Consider the following 22,482-nt stretch of genomic DNA (forward strand, 5'->3'; position numbering starts at 1 on the left):
GTTTGTATTTGGATAAAATCTGAGATCTGGGGCTATGTGCCTGATCCTTTGGGATTAGAAAGAACATCACATATGGTGAAATAGGTTTCTAATAACCTCTCACTATATTATATTTGGTTGTCCAGATCAGAGCCAAGGGCTGGAATGCCCAAAGGGAAATGTGTTTGGCTTCAGGTTAACCAGGGTGCTGGAGAAGCTCTTTTGTTATTGGCTTAGCGAATCAACTTATAGAGCAGGGGTCTCAAACTCAATTTACCTTAGGGCTAGTGCCAGTCCTCAAATCCTCCCAGTAGGCCAATGTCACTCATGCCGCCAAGAACCCATCCCCCAAAAACACCATCCCCCAAAAACTCCGTCCCCCACCCGCCTATGGCTCTGGGACAGAGTTTGGGTGGGGGAGGTGGTCTGGGGTAGGGGATTGGGATGCAGACTCTGGAAGGGAGTTTGGGTGCAGAAGGGGTGAGAGGTTGGGCTCTGGGAGGGAGTTTGGGTGAGGGAAAGGGCCTGGGGTACAGGCTCTGGGATGGAGTTTAGGCGCTGAGGGATGTGTGGGGAGGAGGTCAGGGGTGCGGCTCTTACCTAGGGCTCCAAGGCGGGGCAGGACAGGGGGCCTCTGCACACTTCGGCCCCCAGGCACCGCCCCCGCAGCATCCCATTGGCCGCAGGGGCGCTCGGGGCAGGGACAGTGCACAGAGGCAAGCCCCATCCCGCCCCTGGGCAGCACAGAGGGGCCGGCAGCTACTGGAGTGAGCCGGCAGACGCCACTCAGCTCTGCTGCGCTGCCGGGGCCCCTGAGGGGGGAGTGCCCAAGGGCGGCAGGTGAGGCCAATGGAGAGACCCGGCCCCAAAACTGCTGGAGCCCCGCAGGCCAGGAGTTTGAGACCCCCTGTTACAGAGTAAATCACCAGCTTTGGGGATGGTCTGCCCTATTACTTGCAATCTGCCGTGAGTCTAGCATTCTTAGTGTGGCCCATCCAAGGCACCTGGTCACAGAGCCATATTGGCCTCCTACTATTCTTCCTATAGTTCCTTTGCATCGGAACAGGTTGCAGTTGTATGTTTAATACAGTCTCCTTGAGAAACTGCCAGCTCTCCTGAACTCCTTCATCCCTTTGATTTTCTTCCCGGGGACTTGATCTGCTAATTCCCTCAGTTTGTTTAAATCTGCTTTTTTGAAGTCCATTTTCCTTACTCTGCTGCTCTCACGCCTTCCTTTCCTTACAATCATGAAATCCACATAATTTCATAATCACTTTTACCCAAATGCTTATTGTAGCAGAAGCTAAGGAATCAATAGGCAACTCTTCCTGATCATATTTTCAGGGGATCTCCTGGACGTTATTTGTATACTTTGAAGTTTTGGAAAATAATGCTGTAATGGACTGCATTTCCACCTAGAATACTGATTTCATTATAGGCTGCATGCCATTGTTTCTCTTTGTACTACAAAAAAAAATCTTGTGCCCTTATTAAAATCTGCCTTGCCACAGAACTGGTTCCATAATTCTCACGTGTAGGATATGGATTATTTTACCCTTTATCTTCTGATGCTACCAAGATCTTGTTGATAGTGTTGGTTTATTTTAATTTATTTTGAGGAAAGGATAAACTTGTCCTTAAGACGAGTGAGTTCAATAGTACATCTAAGCTTGTCAGAATTCTATTTTTTTTTTTTTTTTAATAATTCTGATGGATAGTATTGATGTTTCTATAAGCATATTTTCCAACTTTTATTCATTTACATTTTCACAACTGCACAAAGTTATGGCTTTTAAGGATTTTTTCCCTATTTTCATAGTTGCAGGAAATTATAGGGGGAGAAATCAGACAATTTAATGACTGTAAATGTTAAAAAGTTAAGATTTATAAATCTTAACTGTTCAAACACACATTGTCAACCCCTCAAAATATACCAAATAAATATCCTTAAACTTTAATAAGTTCCCTATCAGCATTCTTACTTTGCCTATCTGTAAATTTAGATTATCGTTGGAAATATTGTCAGTTTGTGTGTATGGTGAAATTAACATTTACTGCCATTTACCAACAAAAATCTATATTAGTCTTTGAAGGATTAGCCTTCCTTGATTATCTCAAGCACCCATTTGCTGAGGTGGTTCACTCCCAGATGAGGGCGCACCCTGAAACACCTCTCAGAGGGATGGAATCAGCCTAGAATTGAGAAACTAAAAACAAAAACACAAGTTGGATTGTTTTCTAAAGGAAGACCAAGGCTGGGATTTAATTCTCAAAACAGAATGGCCTCCTCCTAATTTGTGATCTCAATACTGGAACCTGGATGAGCAAATTCTTCAAAGGGAACACCTGCTGAGATAAGATAATTTGAAGAGTCTCTCTTCCTGGAATGAGGGAGGGACTTATTCTTGTCTAAAGATTCAATGACTGCTTTGTCTGTATGTTTACCTTACCAACAAAATATATGGAAGGATATCAGACGTTAGCCTGAAATATTCCAATTTCTTCAAGCAGAGCTGTAGTTGCCCCTCAGACACATCTTTGAAAGTTATGAACAACAGCAAATCAGTCAGGTGCAGCATTAGCCCTGAAAAAGCTGCTAGGAAAATCTAGTTTAAAGTAGATTTTATATATTTTTTATTTTTGTGCACTCTCACAATTGTCTCCTAGATGAGAACAGACCTGCACAATAAGATTGCAGCCAATACTCAGCACTGCGGCTGTTGTATCCAAATTTAGTCTGTGTGATGATTTCACTCATGTCCATGTGTTTGGCAGGAATACTCCCTCAGCTGGTATTATTAGGCCTTTTACTAATGAAGCTGCAGGCTTCACCTTAGCCAGAGTAATGAAGATCTTTTAGTCCTTAGATACCAATGTGTCTTCACAGGGATTTCCCACTCCCCCTTAATTACACCTTCAAACCAGGTAAGGAAGAACTACACAGCATTCCTTCAACTTTTCAGGGTGTTTTATTAATGTTTCATTTTCTAAAAACGTAAGCACGTATGAAGTTAGTCTTAGATTGTGCTTAATTCTGAGAAGCTTAATTAAGAGTCTCAGGTATCTCACTCAAAATCCTAGCTCTAGAGATTCAGCCCTCTCTTTAGAAGTTCTAGAGGGGAGACTCACATGAGAGGTTTTAAGACACTGTGCTGCCCCTTTAAGAGCAAAATGTGAAGCAACTGCCTTCACCAGTCCTTGGGACAAATCCTTGAGAGGAGGGGGAGAGCACATTACCAGGGAGATCAAAAAAGAATCTGCGGAAACATATCCTGCATGTCTGCCCCCCCTAAGGAAAACAGTAATCACATTTGGCTAGATCTACAAAGGGACTAGGGAGACAAGGTGGGTGAGAGAATATCAGGGAGATCTAAGGGACTTAGGATCAGGCGCCCTGCCACCCAGTGGAATCAATCCTCAGCCCCACATTAGGTGTCCAGGCTTCCTATACAATGCATAGGGAGTTAGGCACCTAAAAAACAAGGGATTCGTAAAAGCCTGCACACAGAGCAGGAAGGTGCCTAAGCTGGCCAGCAGGAAGTGTCAAGGAAAAGGGTGCAAACAAAGCCCTGCCCCTGAAACTCAGTTAGGCGCCTATCCCTGCTCGGGATTCACAGCTGTGACCCCTCCCCTGAAATTAGAGACTTACACCAGGTCAGTCCTTTTGCAAAAAAAGAAAAAGAAAAAATGGAAGTGGTGGCGGTTCACCCCCTCTTATGCCCAATAGTCCAATGGTTAAAGCACTCACCTGGGTGGTGGGGGATATCCCCACTCTTCAAGTCCTTGCTCCAAATTAGGCACTCGTGTCTCCTAGGTGATTGCCCTAACCCGTGAACTATAAAGCTATTCTGGGGTGGGTGTCTCAGTCTCTCCTTTTGAAGCTGTTCTACTTTGCATGAAATACTTAAATACTCCTTGGAGCAGGGACTGGAACCTGAGTATCCCAAGAAAGTGTGCTAATCACTAGGCTATAGAATCTCTCTCTCACCCAATGAATTTTTAAATATTTTATATAAAGAGGAGGTAGATCCATCTCACAGAGAAGGGGGTCTGAATCACTTCACCTCGTGCTGCTGGGTCCAGGCTGAGTGGGGTGTGCCAACACAGAATGGGGAGGGAGCTGGAGCCACTGGAAACAAATGACTCACTAGTATTAGAAAGGTTACAGGAACTGGCACCTTTAATGGCAGCTACGGCCTTGTAAGAAAGACAGCTTGTGAGAAGGGGGATATTTTGTAACCTTTTCAACCATCAGAACCTGCCTATGTGCTGGCTGGGAGCAGGAATTTCTCTCCGAGTACATGTGTCTGTTTAGGAGTTTTGAGGAGAAAACCCTTGAAGACAATGAAGAAAAAGTTAAAGTTTACAAATCCTGTAAAGGCTCTACTACAAAGGGAGACCTATCATCTGTGCCATTTGGAGGCAGAGAATTCTGAAGAGTTCTTCCTGAGGAAAAGTCCTATGCTCAGAGCACAGATATGCTCAGCCTCCCCATGGAGATGGGGAATGCCCACTGTGAAGACTGACATGGAGTCTACTGAGAATTATTCAGATCTAAATACCCATAAACTTTGAAATACAAGACAGTGGTAAGTGATACTTGCTCAAATTTACAAGATGAAAGAAATATATAGTATAAACCTCTAGGAGGCAGAAGAGTTACACTTATGAACTGCACTCTGTAAGTTATCATTTTAAAGCTTTCAGATACATATTCTAAAGCAAAATATACAAGAAAGTGGTGATAGAACTAAATTTAGTACATTTTAAAGAGAAAAAAAGAATACTGTCGGTATTCTATCATTTTCTAAGATTCCTCTAATTCTCCCTCTACTAAAAGCAGCCTATCAGATGTTCTTAATATGGCATTGATTTGAAAGTTGAAGCACAATCAGGTTTTTCAAAAATGTCAGTTTACAACAGTGATTCTACTTTTCAAAACACTGAAGATCATAATTCTCTCAAATACAAACAGCATATATTCTAGTACACAGTTATTCTATGAATTAGGATATGTGAGCGTGCTCCAGCGGGCACAGTATTCTGTCCCCCCCCCTTCTGTCCTGTGCCATCCAACCCGTCCCCGTCCCATTTCTGTCTATTCCTGACCCCTCGATTCTCATCCCAATCCCATTTTCTTCATTTAGCCAATCCCAGTCTCCACTCCCCAGATTTCCCATCCCAGTCCCCTTGCCCAGCAGTCCTAAATTTCACTCATCCAGACTACAGTAACTCCTTGCTTAATGTTGTAGTTATGTTCTTTAAAAATGCGACTAAGTGAAACGATGTTAAGTGAATCCAATTTCCCCATAAGAATGAATGTAAATGGGGGGGGGGGGTGTTAGGTTCCAAGCTAATTTTTTTCACCAGACAAAAGACATTATATACATATACAGTATAAGTTTTAAACAAGTTCTAATCAGAGGATTGTCTGGGGACCTGCTCATGAGCTCCCTGAGCTTCTCCTAAAGCAACCGTGTTGATATCAGGTGGGATATTTCCCAGGGAATGCCTTGCTGCTAAATGATGAACTAGCACTCGGCTGAGCCCTCAAGGGTTAACACATTGTTAATGTAGCTTCACACTCTACAAGGGAGGCAGGAGACACAATAGAACAGCAGCTGCAAACACTTCCCTGGGGAAGCAGAACATGATGACGAACCCATGCTATCCCTCTGGAGCGCACCACTCCTTCCTCTGGATGGCGCAAGCACGGCTGCACAGGTGTCTACTTTCCAAAGTGCCAGGCTGGGGTGGAGGTGTGTGCACTCAACTCTGCCCCAGGCCCGCCCCCACTCCACCCCCTCCCCAAGTGCATCCTCTCTCCTCCCCCTAGCCTCCTGACCGCCCGCGAAACAGCTGATTGTTGCAGGCGGGAGGTGCAGAGAGGGAGGGGGGAGTTGCTGATCCAAGGGGCCGCTGGGGTATGGTGGAGGGGCGCTGCCAGCCCACCCTGGTTCCAAGCCCCCACGGTCAATGTTACAAGGAAACACTGCAAAACTTTAAATTAGTATGTTCTCTAATAGATCAGGGACCTAACAATGAAACAATGTTAACCGGGATGACGTTAAGTGAGGAGTTACTGTACTTGTCCCAGTTCTCCCTCCCAATCCCATTGTCCAAACAACCCCAATTCTCCTTCCCCATCTCCTCATCCAATCTGTGTCTCCCCCACCATTACCCCATGTTTTCCATACCCACTGGCTCCCAGTCCTAATCTCCTACCCCAGACTCCCTTGCATCTCAGTTCCAATCCCCATGTGTCCCCTCTAGCTACTTGTCCCACTCTCTTTGCCCAGCCTGTCTCAGTTCTTCACCCCACACCCCAGCTTCTCGCCAGATGTGTTTCCCCTCACTCCCACTGTCCTCAGTACCAATCTCTCTTTCCACCCCCAGTTCCTCAGCCAATCTCTCACTCTCCACCCCTCCCACACACACCAATTGGGTCCTAGTTCCCACCTCCACCCTATTTCTCTCTCTGGCTCCCAGTCCCATTCTCCTTGCCCAGCCTCCCACCCAACTAATAGTCCCAGCTTGTCTTCTGCTCCCTCTCTTCCCACAATCTTTGTTAGGCTCTGCTGAAGGCTGCTTGTCACAATCTAGTCCATCCACCCCTGAAGGTCTATCTATTGCCCCCTCTGCATTCGAACCAGACAGTTTCCTCCTCCATGGCTGCCTAGCCATCAACAGGAGTGTCACTGACCATCACAGAAAGGAATCTTCCTGTTCTCAGTTCTGTTGCCCAGACAGACTTGGTCCACAGCAGCCCCAAGCTGCAATTACTGGGAAAGTCCTGCTTAGTGTCAGGCTGCAGCATGCCCAGTACAGACAGAATCTTTGGGGGGATTTAGTTGCTGAAATTTATTAAGTCTCTACTAAGCATGTACAAACTGCACTTTTCCCAAAGGCTTATAACTTGGCCAGCCTTCAGCAGATTTTCATAAAGGACAGCAAAAAGGCACATCACTGAAACAAAGGCTACCCTCCTCCTAAATTTCAAGTCACGGTTCAATCCCTGGGAGCACAAGCGCTTTTCAAAGAAAAGGTTACCAAAATCGTTTCGCATGGTCAAAACAATATTTTTCCCTAGCCTTGTTCTTGGAAACGGGTGAACCATTTTGGCTGAAATTTTCCAAAATATTCAGCATGAGGCAGACATCAGCCATAGAACATTTCTGCCCAAAAGGTTACTGTTCAGAAAAGTTGTAAGCATCTGAAAAAACGGATCTTATAAAGGGACTTGTTGGGCAGCCTTAGTAATAGGCAGGGCTCGTAACAATGCCTATGATAAGACCAACACCTCTCATGAAAGCCTAACCCTGCACTTCCCAAGTGTCTGGGCTATTGACACTATACCCACAATTTTTGTAACTATAGCAACCAACAACAATGTACAATTAAAAATACTCCTGCTTTTATTTTAGCTACCAGCTGAGGTGTCTCAGATTAGGGGATTCTCTCGCAGAAATGCAATTTACAGATAAATTCTCTAAGAGTGTGCAGATTCAATAGTTGAATACACTCAAATTATGTACGATAACCAGCTAGTTTTCAGGCAACTGTTACAAACATATAAGGATTTAAGACATTCTATAAAACAGAGAAATCTATTAGAGTAAAAATAGCTTTATAATTACAATTCTCAGAACAGCTGAATTATTGTCAGTCTTCTGTGTTTTGTTATGTGACTAATTTTTTACAATGCTTTTTACACCTGTTAAAACACATCACACTCAGCTTACCCAGATTTGCTGTCATGGACTCCAGATCTGCTAAAAACCCTGGAACTTGCTGGAGTTGTTCCTGCAGCTCTATTAGACTACTCCTCTTCTTCTCCCAGTGTGCAGAAAGCATCACAACTTCGCTATCCACTAGCTGTAATATTTACAACCAATGATAAAATTTGTATTTACTTGCAAAATAGTGATTATTAATTCATGAACTTCAGCTTTATGAGCATCTTGATTGATTTGTATAATCCATGCAGTCACAAAGCCTATGACTAGAGCAATGAAGTTTCAGGGATGAAAGATGTTCACAGTATGCTTTAGTACAAGTTGCGGGGCGGGGTGTTAAAAAAATGTTTAAGTTCAATATGGTCTAACAGGAAGTCTCCATAAAATGAAGACTTTGCTATTTATTATCAAGTATTTATTTCTACTTATTTCAGGAATAAACATTTATAAAACAGCTTCTCTGTGAAGATTCTGGCCCTCCTCTCCCCCAAGTTTAAGCTCTTAAGCATTTTAATAACCTGTCCTTCAGGGCGGAGTGATTTAAATCAATCAGTATTTAAATCAGCAAGCAGGAAACGGATTTAAATCATCTATTTTCATCTTGTTTTATATTTGTACTTTTTAGTTATTTTTGATTCTCAATGATTGGTAACCATTAAAACATGTTGATTTGCAACAAAATATAGCCTTTACACTAAATTGTGCTTCATTTTTCTTAACCAGGAAAATTGCTTAAATCCATCAGTATAGATTAAGTATACTATATAGCTTTACATACATTTATTCAGATTCTTAATTTTTATTATGTTATGCATCATTTCACTTTTTCCTTTCTTATTTACTAGATTATGTTTAATTTTATTTATGTCAAGGTCTACTTGGATGGAAATTCAAATTAAATTAAAATGGACAAAAACAGCATTTTAAAAAACGTATTTATTAGTTTACTCCTAGGAGAATTCTGTGCCACTGCAGGCACACAGAAACCTGTCCCCTCGCAGACTCTCTCTGCATTCACGCAGAAAAATGGTTTCTGTGTGGAAGCAAAGAGAAGCTGCACCAGTGCTCACTCACCCATCCCGGCAGTGGGAGTGCATCTGGTTGGGTACCCAGAGCAGCCGGGGAAGAGTCACTGCCCAGGAACATTAGTCCCAGCTGGGCAGGGTGAAGAGGGGGTGGAGTTCCCCCTCCCCTGCCCGGAGCAGCTGGGGCTGGGTCAGATCAACCCCCCAGAAACCTCCCCCAGCTACAGGAAGCTCTTCAAAGCGGGTTGGGGGCAGGGCTGGCAGGAGGTGAGGCTTGGCTGGGGGGGCTGGGTGTGGGTCCAAGATGCATGGGGGTTGAGCAGACAGAGGAGCAGCTCACCATACAGTGACCCCCCCCCCCCACTTCCTGGTCCCATTGCGCCTCAGCCATGGGTGGAGAAGTCACTGTACGGGGAGCTGCTCCCCTATCCGCCCAACCCCCATGCATCTGGACCACCTCCCCGCCAAGCCTCACCCCTCCACACACCCGGAAGCCCCCCATTAACTCCCTCTCCTGCATCGGAGCCCTCTGCACCCAGAACCCCTGATTCACCAAGCCTCACCCCCTGCATCAGGAACCCTGCCACACCCAGACCCGCACCCAACTGAGCCCCAACCAACTACACCCTGGCCCTCACCCCACCAAGCCCCACTCCCCCAGCACCTAGACACCCCGCTGAGCCAGACCCGCCCTGAGCGCTAACCACTTCCCCTGAACCCTGCAGATGCCCATTCCCCCTGCACCTAGAACCCCCAACAAGCCCCTGTGCATCCACATCCCCCCCACAGAGTTGCCCGCACCAGATTGCACCACACAGAACCCTAAATACTCGAGGGAATTGGGTGCCAAAAAATGTTTAAAAATTAAAATTCTGCAGACCATTTTCAATTATTTTGGTAATTTATTTCAAAATACTTGTCAGGAAATAATTGAAAATTGCATGATTATATTGTGTTATTTTGACAAAGTATGCAGAATTTTAATATGGTGTATAGAATTTTTATTTCTTGGTGCAGAATTCCCTCAGGCCTTAACGTAACAGTCAATTTCACATTTATTTTTAAAAAATAAACCTGTATTTAATTTAAATTTTAAAAATCTGATATTTTTATTTTAAAACACTAATTTTTATCTGCCCTGCTGCCCTTACAATTAAGGACGGAGAGCTCCCAATTTACATCTCTGGGTCCTCTGAAGAAGTCCTCAAGGAAAGAAACGTGAGATTCCAGACATTTATAAGGTTAAAAAATATGCAGCTCTAAAAGTTGTTGGGTTTTTTTGTAAGTCCTTCAGACCTCTTTAAACATTGTCAAGGAAAAGAGGGCACAAAATAATCTCCAACTGCCAACATATCATCTTTAAAATATAAACAATACAATGCTCTATGTGAACACAACTGTTGGAATTATTAATATTTGAAATTAATATTAATATGGGAAACCAAACACTAATTTAATCATAAATTCCTTTATTACATTCAAAGGCCAAACGGTACTTATGCAATAACGCTAAACATGCCTAAAAAGCCTAAATAATAAGTGAACAGTAACCAAAACACGTATAAGTATCTTGATCAAGATACTTACAAACTCAGGCTAAACCCAGAATGCTTAAACCCATATCGATCGGCTCCAACATGGTCAGGCAGGTATTAGCAATGAACCCTTTAAGACTTTACTTTTTATACCTTTAACAAAAAAGTGATGTCATTGCCAATTACTGACTTCAGCTAAAAAAACAATTTGAGACAGTTCACCCTTATTTCCAGTCTTAATCCAGATAAGGTTTACAACCTCCTTTCTTCAAGGCCTTTCCTCCCCTCCTTTTTGCTGTACAACAGTTTCCCATTGCACCTGGGTTCACATAGGCTTTAACACTGGTGCGTGGGTTGGGGAAGGGCCGTGTTGGCTCATGTTAGACAGATTCTCTGATATAAAACCATCTTCAGTCACCCCTACTGATCAGAGGCTCTCTTTTTAGAAACTTCCCCTTATCTTATTAGTTATTCTTTGAACCAGACATACTCCCTATTTTATTCCTTCTGGCCTTGTAGTTCATTGTTTTCAAGGCCTTCCTTCTACTTGCTAGTCAGGGCCTCTCTTTACAACACACACTTCCTTAACCAAAATCTTAAGCCAACATTAATTTTATACTTCTCGTACAAAAGGATTCTCAGTACTGGATACAGGGTTTTATCTAGAGGGGAAAATATCATTTAAATATGAAGTTGTAAGCTGGAAATGTAACCTAAATTAATATAACACTTTTCCAGCACTCTATGATTAAGGAAAATAAATACAATAAAGCAATGAAGCTTTCTTCACATATTATTGTCATGGGGAAAAATGTGAAAAACTTCAGGCATGACAGCTCAAAAATGGTCAAAGCAATTTTACAGAGCAGTGGGGGTAAACCTTGGACAGCAGATGATTGGACTCGAAGACCAAAGAGGTTCCTTCCAGTCTTATGTTCTAAATATCAATATTTATAACCATATTAACTATTTTGCATCAGTTTAATCTTATGTTATAAGCCTGCTTTAGTCTTTACTGAATTTTAGAGCTATTTATAATTTTCACATACATGATGCTTGGAGAATAATAGCTCATATTTAAGTTTGTAGATGCTTGTTTTATTAAATTAAGTGTTTAGGCTAATGACAGAAATTCCTAGGAGAAAACTGCTTTTTTCCCAAATTAGTGATAAGGAGAAAAGCTTCAAGAATACCTTCCCTTTGTTAAGGGATAGGAAGATATTCTTCTTCTAGGATTTCAAAGAGAAGTAGTGAATAGTAACAAATTTATCAAGGATACATACCTTTGTTTACACCTACAGCAGCACGTAGGGTACAGGAACTACAAGTGTAGCTACACGCTGCAGTGAAAGGCTCTGGAAGCAGGAAGACAACAGGGCACTATACTGCCAAAAATATCAGTGTATATGTGTGGGGCACTGCTTGGAAACGTAGAGAGCTCGTGAACGGTATGTACCATGGGGGAACAGGCAGGTATGGCACTCTACTCCCCTAAGGCACGCCTCACCGTGTATCCTGCTACTTATACCCCAGCTAGCGGGGCATGCAGTGTCTGTACATTACATACTACCACAAGTGAATATGTACCTTAAGTCACCCGTCTGGTATAGTGAGGAGTTTTTAAATCTGAAGCAACAGACTTTGTAGGAATTTTGGAAATTCTGCTTCAACAACTACTACATGCTAAATACAATAGAACCTCAGAGTTACGAACACCAGAGTTACGAACTGACCAGTCAACCACACACCTCATTTGGAACTGGAAGTACACAATCAGGCAGCAGCAGAGACCAAAAAAACCCAGAGTTATGAACAAACTCCATTCCTGAGGTGTTTGTAACTCTGAGGTTCTACTGTACTGGATTAAATAAAGTAAAATTAGTCATCTAATTATCCAACTGTAATGTAATTTGGTCTCAAAATACTGATATTTATTAGAATTTTTAAAAAAAAGTTTCACAGCTCTTCAGATATTTTAACAGATGTAATTTTTTTTTCTTACCTCTCCAGCTTTTGCACATTCCTTAGCTCCTTTGTGAAGGGCCACCCAAGTGTCTTCATACCTGAACAGAATAAAAATTAAACTTTTGTGGTTATGCTTACCATAAATTCAGTCCCAACTCAAAATAAACATTATGAATGTTGGTGTTTCATCTTATCTGTGTATTTCTAAATGCAAATTTCACATTAGTAAGCGTATTTGTCCCAGTTGAAAACTTTGCATTTGCTGCTTAGTGCTCCATGGATTTCCTAAACTGCTAATTAACCTGACTAGAAAACACAGCCGAGTCATATCTTCAAAACTGTACAGAAAAAAAAAAAAAAAAAAAACTAAAAACACTAGTGGAAACACTAGTCCCACGAGGAAAGCAATAAAATACTAACATTAAAGATCTTATAATTGTATACAACACAAATAGCATTCTGATTAGGATTTTATTTATTTATTTTTTTTAAAGGTATACGTGCCTATGGAATCTGCGCTCGAATACATACATCCATGTAAACTTTTACTGGAACACTCAGTAAGACCATTGACACCAGAGTTATTTAAGCAGCTCTTCATCCACACAGTGACTGTTTATTACAATGCCAGGTGCACTTCTGGATACTGCAAATATAAACTATTATTTTTATTAATTATTTACAGTAGCACCTAAAGGCCTGAAGATTGAGGACCCACTATGATAAAGTTCTTTTGGGCCGAGATACCCAAGATATACAAGTATGTGTAAAATAAATCAGAGGGAATTATGGAGGTGCCATATGCGTTTTCATAGGCCAGAGTGGATTGATTTATATCCAAGTGATTTAAATCACCAACTTTAATCATGATTTAAAATCAAATAGTAGAAAATCTTGAGTAAATAACTAAAATACAAATTGATTTAAATCAAGAGGTCAATTCTCATTGGTTGGTAACCATTAAACCATGTTGATTTGCAGCTAAATATAGCCTTTACACTAAATTTGGTTCTTTTTTGCTAACCAGGAGGACACACTATATCTATACACATTTTTACACTTTATGTTACAACTGAATTATGCATATTTCTAATTAACTCTTTGGAATTTTCCCCTCCCCCCCCCACACACACTTGTGATTTGTGTCAAGCTATAACTGGATGAAAATTAGAATTCAATTAAAATGCATAAACATAGCATTTTCTAATGATTATTAGTTTAACAAAAGTAATTTAGATATGCTGGACACCTAAGAAAAAAGTTTATCAAAACACGTTTTGCATTTAATACTAACCAATTTATTAAACAAAAGGAAGTATCTGTAGTAATAAGTGAGCTGACAGTGACTAGAAACAAAGGCCAAAATGCACAGAAACTTAGGTGCCTCAGTCTGGGTTTAGGCACCACTGTGATTCACAAAACGCCCGTATACCCCTGGAGATACCTAAACTCACAACGCCTAAATTTTCAGGGGAAGAAAGTCCCAAGCTTCTGCTGCCTCACTCTAGGTACCCAGATGCCTATCTCCCGCCTAAGCCCCAGAGCAATGCATGAATGGGGGAAGAGAGGCATTCGCTTGCCTAACTCGCATGCGGGACCTCATCCAGTAGGTGATCTCAAAGGCCATTACCAGATCAGGTCCCATTCAAAATCTGGTCAGAGGAGGACTAGTTCCAGAAAGATCTATGCGTAAGGTTGGCATGGAAGAAAACATGAAAGTGTTTTTGGAAGAAATAAACATAGGCAAAATGACTAACAGTTGGTGAGGCATAGCAGTGGACATGATAAAGTACAAAAGCAAGTCAGTAGGAAGGACCTACATTACAAAAGAACTTGAAATGGTAAGTACCAGAAGCTTGTACACAGTCTACTGGAGAAGGGAAATCCAGCAGAAGAACTCTATATTGCAGGGGTGGCCAAACTATGGCTCACAAACCACATGGGGCTCTTTTAACCATTAAAGTGCGGCTCACAGAGCCTTCCACATTCCCCCCCATTCTCCACTTATCAGAGCTCAGCACCTCTGCCTGGCAGTTGGGTGGTGGGGTAGGGGCTTCTGCCCAGCGGGGAGGGGGAGGGGGTCTTGAGGCTTCAGCAGGAGTAGGGCTGAAGCCCTGAGCCCTTGCAGGCACTTCCCACGGGGTTGAAGCCCCGAGCCCCAGCTCTTGAACTTCTGAAGATTGTCGTGTGCAGCTCGGACACCCCTGATATACTGTAATGTGTTTCTGGCACTAAGCATTAGAAATTGTCACCTTGACAAATACCAGTGTTTTTGAAAGATGCCCATTTCAGATTTATACATTCAGAAACTAAAGTGTACAAAGATGAAGCACTTTTCATACACTAGCCACTACTTCTATTTTAATAGAGAAATGTTGTCACACTTGGACTACTTAAACATAGGCCAGATGAATGCAGTGTCATTTCCACTCCAGTTTCAGGAACCTATGCAGACCAATGTTGACATACACTGTGTTTGGCATTTACTAGGCACAAACTCAGCCATCAAAGGATATCAAAACAAAGCTTTGAAAAATAAAACAGTTGAACAAAGACCACTAGGCAATTTATGAATTTGGCAAAAGCTTCCAAGCGGCGGGGGGGGGGAGGGGGGGGGGGGGAGTTTCTAGAAACATTATGTGAATAAAACAGGAAAGCCTTATGAAACTATAACAAAATACTTTAACACCCTTTCATATGGAGACTACTTGACACTCCAGCATGAAGAGAGATTAATTGGTTAGAAGTAAAAAAAAAAAAAAAAAAAAAAAAAAAAAAACCACTCCACAGGTTACACAGCAGTAAAATATAAATGGCACCTAAATTAACTAGTTTCTGGTGAGTGACCTTTATTTCTTAGAATATTGCTTCTGCATATTCATACAAGATATGTTTCACCATTACCAATGAACTTCTGGTACTTTAGTGCACACTAGGTACGCACACACAAGTGTCCCCTCTGAAGTCTGAGCACGAAGATCCAAGACTATAAGAGGGATGAAGGATCCCTCCTCTCCCCAAAATGCCTCAGGGCAGGCCTACAATTAAAACGGTACAGTGGCACAGTTGCACCATTGTAGCGCTTCAGTTAAGACCCTACTACACCAACAGGAGAAGCAGGCATAGGCACTCCACCTCCGGAAGAGGCATTAGCTATGTCGATGGAAGAAACCAGGGGCTAGGTCAGTATAATTGTGTCACTAGGGTGTGGATTTATAGAGTAGACCTGGCCTCAGTTCCTTCAACTAAGCTTCAATGTCTTAAAACATTGAAAAAGGAAAAGTGGGGAGGGAGTGCATCTATCTAGATATAATACACAAAAAACTACAATTACTGGTAAATTACCGGAATTGCTGCTGCATAAGCATAATCTTGCTTATATGAGTTCACCAAAGAGTAAGACTCCCAGGAAGATATGCACAGTACTTGCACAACTGCCATGCCAAAATGAGGATCAGACCCAGATTCCAAATTGAGATTAGTACTTAATAAAATATATGTATAGAACACCAGCTAGAAAAAGTACAAATCTCCAAATTAAGAAGTTATGGAAACACACCATTGAAACCACCTTAGCCCTAGCAGAATGACCTTCAAGACCCTCACTTACTGTCATCCTACCCCAAAACAGTCTCAATACACAACCACTAAGATGCTGAATAGTGGTCCCTCTATTTTTATCCTGCAGTGTTACAAAAAGTTTGATGAACTTTCTAAATCCCCTGGCCTAGTTTTTTTTTTTTTTTTTTTTTTTTTTTAAATAGAGTACTGCGGGGGTTTGGTATTCCCACACCCAAACGCACACATACAGGAAGTATGGAACCGATCTTCTCCAAAGACAGATTCTGGGGAAAAGGGTAGGAAATTAATGGCCTGCTTAAGGACAAACTCAGTTACCACTTACTGGAAGCAGGTTTCAGAATATCACTTCAGACTTAGAGGAAGAGAAGATACTCAAGAGATACTGTAGGCTAATTTAAAGCTTTCACTAAAAGCTTTTTATTTTTAAAGCAATAGTTTTTACAGGATTTTGTAAAGCACCTTCTAATAAGTTTCTTTAAAGTAGTTTTGAAAGGTGGCATGAGAGCCTCATGAAAAAAGGGTCACTTAAATAACAGGGACCAAAAGAACTGGATTAAAGAGATATCAACTTGTGTGGGGGGGGGGGGGGGGATCACATCTAACATTTTTCTACCTTTTCTTACAAGCACTACCCAATATAAACAGGACAGAAAAATAACTAGAAAAACAAATATACTGCATTTTAGCAGGTTCGCTTTCATAAGTTTTTATAAAAGCCCAAATTAATAAGTAAAAAGAAAGCAATCATTCCATTTTTAATTTCTCAGATACTGGTATTAATTTTATTCAGAGGTTCATTAATGGAGTCAAATGGATTTTGACTGATTTCATTATGATTGGACAGTAATGGAAATAGTGCATGGAGGTAGTAATAACTAGGAAACATTGGACAAACAAGCAGAGAATTTTAAATGGCAGTATGAATATGTTTGTCTCTTTCCTTGAGCTATGGCTTGATTCAGTAGATTTCAACTGTAATTATTCAGAATTATTAAACTCATGATCAGTGGATGAGAAAATTTATATTTTAAATTTTTGAGAAATCTTAGTCTGAATAAGAATACATCATACCCTTTTAAATGGCTTCTTCAACATATAAAGCAAAAATAAGTAGTAGTAGTAGTAGTATGCAAAATAGGCAATTTTAAGTGGTTGAGTGTCAAGTAATTTTATTCTAAAAATAACTGAAAGTTTATACTATAGACTTCAGAAACAAGAAATGACAGAGCGGACCTCAATTGCCAATGCAGGGAAGTGACTCCTATTTCAGTCACATGGGGTTCTTCCTATGCCTTAGGGGACATCATAATTAATTAATTATTATTAGAGAAAGGAAAAGAAAAAAAGTTAAAATACCTCAACAGAACAAAAACAATGATTGCTTCAGTTGCAATCTCTTCCGTATGTCTCTCTGTGGAGACCTTTCAACAGAAGTTATATCTTTGAATGTGGGTCCACCTCTGGCAGGGACTCTCTCTTCAAGAGAAGTTAAAATCAAAGTCTATTATTCCCCAAAATCAGTAGAGCCCTCTGTCTAGTGAATCATAAATAATAAACTTTATAGATGGGTAAAAAGAACTTTCAGAAAGCCTTTGACAAAGTCCCTCACCAAAGGCTCTTAAGCAAAGTAAGGGATAAGAGGGAAGATCCTCTCATTGATTAGTAACTGGTTAAAAGATAGGAAACAAAAGAGTAGAAAAATGGTCAGTTTCAGAATGGATAGGGCTAAATAGCGGGGTCCCCCAAGGATCAGTTCTGGAACTAGTACTGTTCAACATATTCATAAATGATCTGGAAAAAGGGTTAAACAGCGAGGTAGCAAAGTTTGTATGATACAAAATTATTCCTGATAGTTAAGTCCAAAACTGTCCGTGAAGAGTTACAAAGATATCTGTGACATAAATGGGCACAATCCAGACTAAAAGGGGGCTGCGTCACCCCTCCCCTACAACCTTGGATGCCTTACAATGCCTCACTCTAGTGGTTCTCACCTGGGCCACTCACAGCCTTCAAGCATGCAAGCCACATTCTGACTGTCTAGGTGTAACTGCACCTTGCTAGCTACACCCTGGCTCTCACCAGCCTTGGTTGTCCTGTAGGGTGACCCAACACTCCCCTAGTCCCAGATTTTCCCCAGAAACGTATATCCCTGTACTGCCCACCCCTCTCCTGGACAGTACAAATACATCTTTCCCTTGCATCTGAAGAAGTGAGGTTCTTACCCACGAAAGCTTATGCTCCCAATACTTCTGTTAGTCTTAAAAGTGCCACAGGACCCTCTGTTGCTTTTTACAGATTCAGACTAACACGGCTACCCCTCTGATACAGTACAAATACAGTAAGTCTGTTATTCCTTTAAGTGAATAATATGCCAATTCATTACCTTAATCAGTCAGACACTTCAACACATCCACAGTTGGTGCTCTAGCTTCAACAGAGAGAGCAAGGCACCTTGGGTAGCTATCCCAGTGTGCAACTTGCTATCTTCTACAGCTAGGAGTTCTGGGAATGGATAGCAGTGCATCATGGGAGTGAACTTCTGACTACGTTTTGTGCCTTTTTCCAACTACCCCTGTAAACCACGCGTCCGCCATCTCTGCCTGAAAGCATGGATCCTGACAGTCTCATGATGAGTGTTACGAACACAACATGGTTGATCCTACAGTATTTCATGAGCTACAAATCTGAAAATAATACTGTGGTGCCTGCACTGCTGTGGGCCATAGAAAGAAAGAATTCAAGATAGATGATGGCATTCATCGGGCAGCTGCATATGGTGGACCGTTGGTATTGGGCTTAGGAAACAAGCACGGATTTGTTGAATCGCATTGTGATGCAGGTATGGGATGATGAGCAATGGCTGCAGAACTTTCAGATGTGCAAAGCCACCTTCCTGGAACTGTGTGCAGAGCTTGCCCCTGCATTGTAGCACAAGCACACCAAAATGAGAGCTGCCCTCATGCTGGAAAAGCAAGTTGTTATCACTGTGTGAAAGCTGTCAACTCCATACTGCTACCGGTCAGTCACGAATCAGTTGGGAGTTGGGAAGTCCACTGAGAGGGTGGCGGTGATGCAAGTGTGCAGGGCCATTAATCACCTCTTGCTACAAAGGACAGTGACTTTGGGCAATGTGCAGGAAATAACAGATGGCTTTGCAACAATGGGACTCCCTGTGATGGAGCAATAGATGGCACGCAAATTCCAATTTTGGCTCCAGACCATCTTGCGATGGAGTACATCAACAGAAAGGGCTACTTCTATATGGTACTGGAGACGCTGGTGGATCACTGGGGTCAATTCACTGACCTCAACATGGGATAGTCAGGGAAGGTGCAGGATACACACATCTTCAGGAACACTGGCCGTATAGAAAGCTGCAAGCAGGGACTTTCTTTCCAGACCAGAAGATTCCAATAGGGCATGTGGAAATGACCAAAGTGATTGATCCTGGGAGACCCAGCCTACCCCTTACTCCCATGGCTCATGAAGTCTTACCCCAGAATCCTTGACAGCAGCAAGGAGTGCTTCAACAGGCTCAGCCAGTGCAGAATGACCATTGAATGTGCGTTTGGCAGATTAAAGGTCACTGGCACTGCCTTTTTGGCAGGTTAGAGCTCAATGAGGAAAATATTCCCATGGTCACAGCAACATGCTATGCTCTGCATAACATTTGTGAAGCTAGGGGGGGAAAGTTTCTACAGGGCTGGAGCGTTGAGGTGGATCATTTGGCAGCTGATTTTGAGCAGCCAGATACCAACACTATTAGAGGAGCTCAACATGGCGGGGGTGGAGCTATTTGAATCAGGTAGGCTTTGAAGCAGCATTTTGACAGCCCCAGTAATGTGTCTTTTAATATATTCAGTAAGGCATTGTTTACTTGCCACTTTGCCGATTGCCATGGTGTATGGATTTCAGCAGCAACCACCATATGTAGGACATAAATAAAGAATTGTATTTTTAAGACTAAATTTTTATTAAACAGTAAGACAGATTTCCATTTCTTACAAAGGACATGACATTGAGGAGCACTCAAATGAGGCTCTCAGCGCTGTCATTATAAACACGTTCCTAGGGGTACTGCAACGGGCCGGAAACATGTGAGGAACGTGTGTGGAATTTGGAAGGGGCATGGAATGCAGTTCTGTATGGGCAACTGTGGGAGTTGAGCTTGGTTGTGTTCTGACTGCAGTGAAATCAGGGACCTCAGCATCTCTGTTTGGTCCTCCATCTGATTTATCATGCACTCCTACCCCTCTATCATCCATGCCTGCCCAGTCTCCTCTCCTATCAATTCTGAGTTTTTCCATTGATTGTCTCTCTCCATGCTCTGTGCTCACTATCTGTAGTATCAGATGATTGCAGCATTTCTCTAAACATGACCTCCTTACTCCTCCTCCTCATTTGCCTCCTTATCTGACAGAGGTGCTCTGACGGTATGTATGAGGTGGCCTTCAGGGCCACATCTGCAGAAGCAAAAGAAACAATACACAGAGGCAGTATTGTGAGAGCACTCAGTCTTGAATCATAAAAGTTACATATTCCTCTTTCTCACTTTCCCTTGGCAAGCACACAGCAAGGCAAGAGTCCTAAACATGGTGAGTTTGGCCGGGGGGGGGGGGGGGGGGGCGCGAAGAGGCAAGCTGGGACAAAGGGTCTGGGTCAGAAGGGGATCTCTATTAGCACGTAGGGACACTATTCTGAATACTGGCACCATTTTCCACAGGCAGGGGTGATTGAAGCGGATATCTCACAACTGAGGGTAACCAAGGATGCAAGGGTTCATCTCCTGCATGCGTGCAGCTTCAGACCAGTCTGTGCTGCTTTGGTTCCTGCAGAAATAATTGCTGATTGGCACAGCAAAGTTTCCTACAATGGCGGAAGAAACAGCAACTCTGTCAAGGAACCTTCGGCAGAGGATTGCGGAGTACCTCCAGGAAAGTTTCCCAGAGATCTCCACGGAGGATTCCAGGGACAGCCTGGTGTGCATTAAACTGCGTAGCTGTACCGGGGAATTAGAAGCAGACACAAACAGTCCTAGTGTTAATTTCTATCCCTCATCCCACTTCTACCATGTAAGAAAATAAAGGAGAGCTCCACCTCATGTCACCATGCAGTATAAAATCAAAATGATTACTTACCAGAGCTCCCCTCTCCTGCTTCAGGCATGCTAGAGCCAGAGTGCTGGGATTGGCTAGAGCCCTCCGGAGTCAAAATGAGGCCCTGGCTTGCCATGCCACCAGATAACCCTGTCCCACACCCTCCTCCATTTCCTCTTACATCACTTCATCCTCAGGGTTGACTCCGCTGGCCACAGCCTCCAGTCCCCCCAAAGCATCCATGAGGTTCTTGGCGATGGAGTAGTGGTCACCACCAAGGATGGCGTGCAGCTCCTTGTAAAAGTGGCATGTCTGCGGCACTGCACCAGAGCAACATTTGGCCTCCCTGGCCTTCTGATACACCAGCCTTAGCTCCTTGATCTTAACACACTACTTTGGTGTCCCTTTCTTGTCCCTTCTGCTCCTGCCATGAGCAATATGCTTGTACATATCAAAGTTCTTGCGGCTGGAGCAGTGCTGCGATTGCACAGCCTCCTCTCCCCACAGACCCAGCAGATCCAACTACTCCTGTGTACTCCAGGTGGGAGTGTGTTTGCTGCAGAAAGCCGCCATGATCAGCTAGGAAGATGCTATGTGAGCTCTCCACATGAGCAAACAGTAAGTGAATTTTCAAAAATACCCAGGGCTTTAAAGGGGGAGGGCACATGCCTGTGTACATGGCTGCAGGGCAGCAGAGTTGAAACTGCTGACCAGAGCGGTCATGCTGGGCATTACGGGACACCTCCTAGAGGCCACTTATGGAGACATAAGCAAGCACAGTGTCTACACTAACACTTTATCACTCTAACTTCATCACTAAAAGCTCTATGCCACTCATCAAGGTGGTTTTATTATGTCAGCGTAGCAGGAAAATTAAATTGGCGGGAGGAGCATTCCAGTGTGTACACCTCCACTGTTTCAATGACAAAAGCTGACTTTTGTCAACCGAACTGTGTAGTGCAGACAAGGCCTTAGTTGCAAAGCAAACTCTCTCACCACAAGATCCAGCAGATTACTGAGCAAACTTTCAGGTCAGGACCACAATTGCCAACTTTCACGCAGTAAATAAGCACCCTGACTTTCACAATAAAGCCAAAAATCAAGCGAATCCCATTTCAAACCAAGGCCAAAACAAGCCAATCCCTAAAAACCCCACCACTCTATGTGACTAGAACCCCCAGGGTGCAGTCTGGGACTGTGGTGGGTCCGCTGTGCACCCCTGACTCTCTCCCCCCCTTGCCCCTGCTTGCTGGGAGCCGGTCCAAAAAAAAGAAGCAACAAGCTACAAGCCAAAAACTAGCCAACAAGTAACTCAAGTCAATTAAGCCAAAAACAGGCCCAATTTCTGCATTTTTAGCATGTCTGGCCAGGACCCCTCCCCCAGAGTCCAATTGCTGTTTCCTTTTGTGTTCTCAGGTGCTGAGAATGAGGTGAGAGAGAGAGAGGTGCCTTCAGATATTTTTGTCCCTCCTTTTTAATAGTTTCAGTGCCCCTGTTAAAAAAAAACCATTTCCAGCTGAGACCCAGGAGACAAAGTCTATGTAGAAAGATAGGTCCTGCTGTT

At 42.8% G+C, this 22,482-nt stretch overlaps 1 protein-coding gene across 1 annotated transcript in view; it reads right to left on the minus strand.

Moving 5' to 3' along the window:
• DTNBP1 (dystrobrevin binding protein 1) overlaps positions 1-22,482 on the minus strand; it is a 168,056-nt gene that overhangs the window by 133,079 nt on the left and 12,495 nt on the right. Inside the window, exons 4-5 of the mRNA XM_065398846.1 lie at positions 12,278-12,338; positions 7,722-7,854 (exon numbers count right to left, since the gene is read on the minus strand). Coding sequence (XP_065254918.1) covers positions 7,722-7,854; positions 12,278-12,338 — 194 coding nt within the window. The remainder of the gene's footprint in view (positions 1-7,721; positions 7,855-12,277; positions 12,339-22,482) is intronic.

The sequence above is a fragment of the Emys orbicularis genome, chromosome 2 (genome assembly GCF_028017835.1).
Source record: "Emys orbicularis isolate rEmyOrb1 chromosome 2, rEmyOrb1.hap1, whole genome shotgun sequence".
Classification (NCBI taxonomy): domain Eukaryota; kingdom Metazoa; phylum Chordata; order Testudines; family Emydidae; genus Emys; species Emys orbicularis.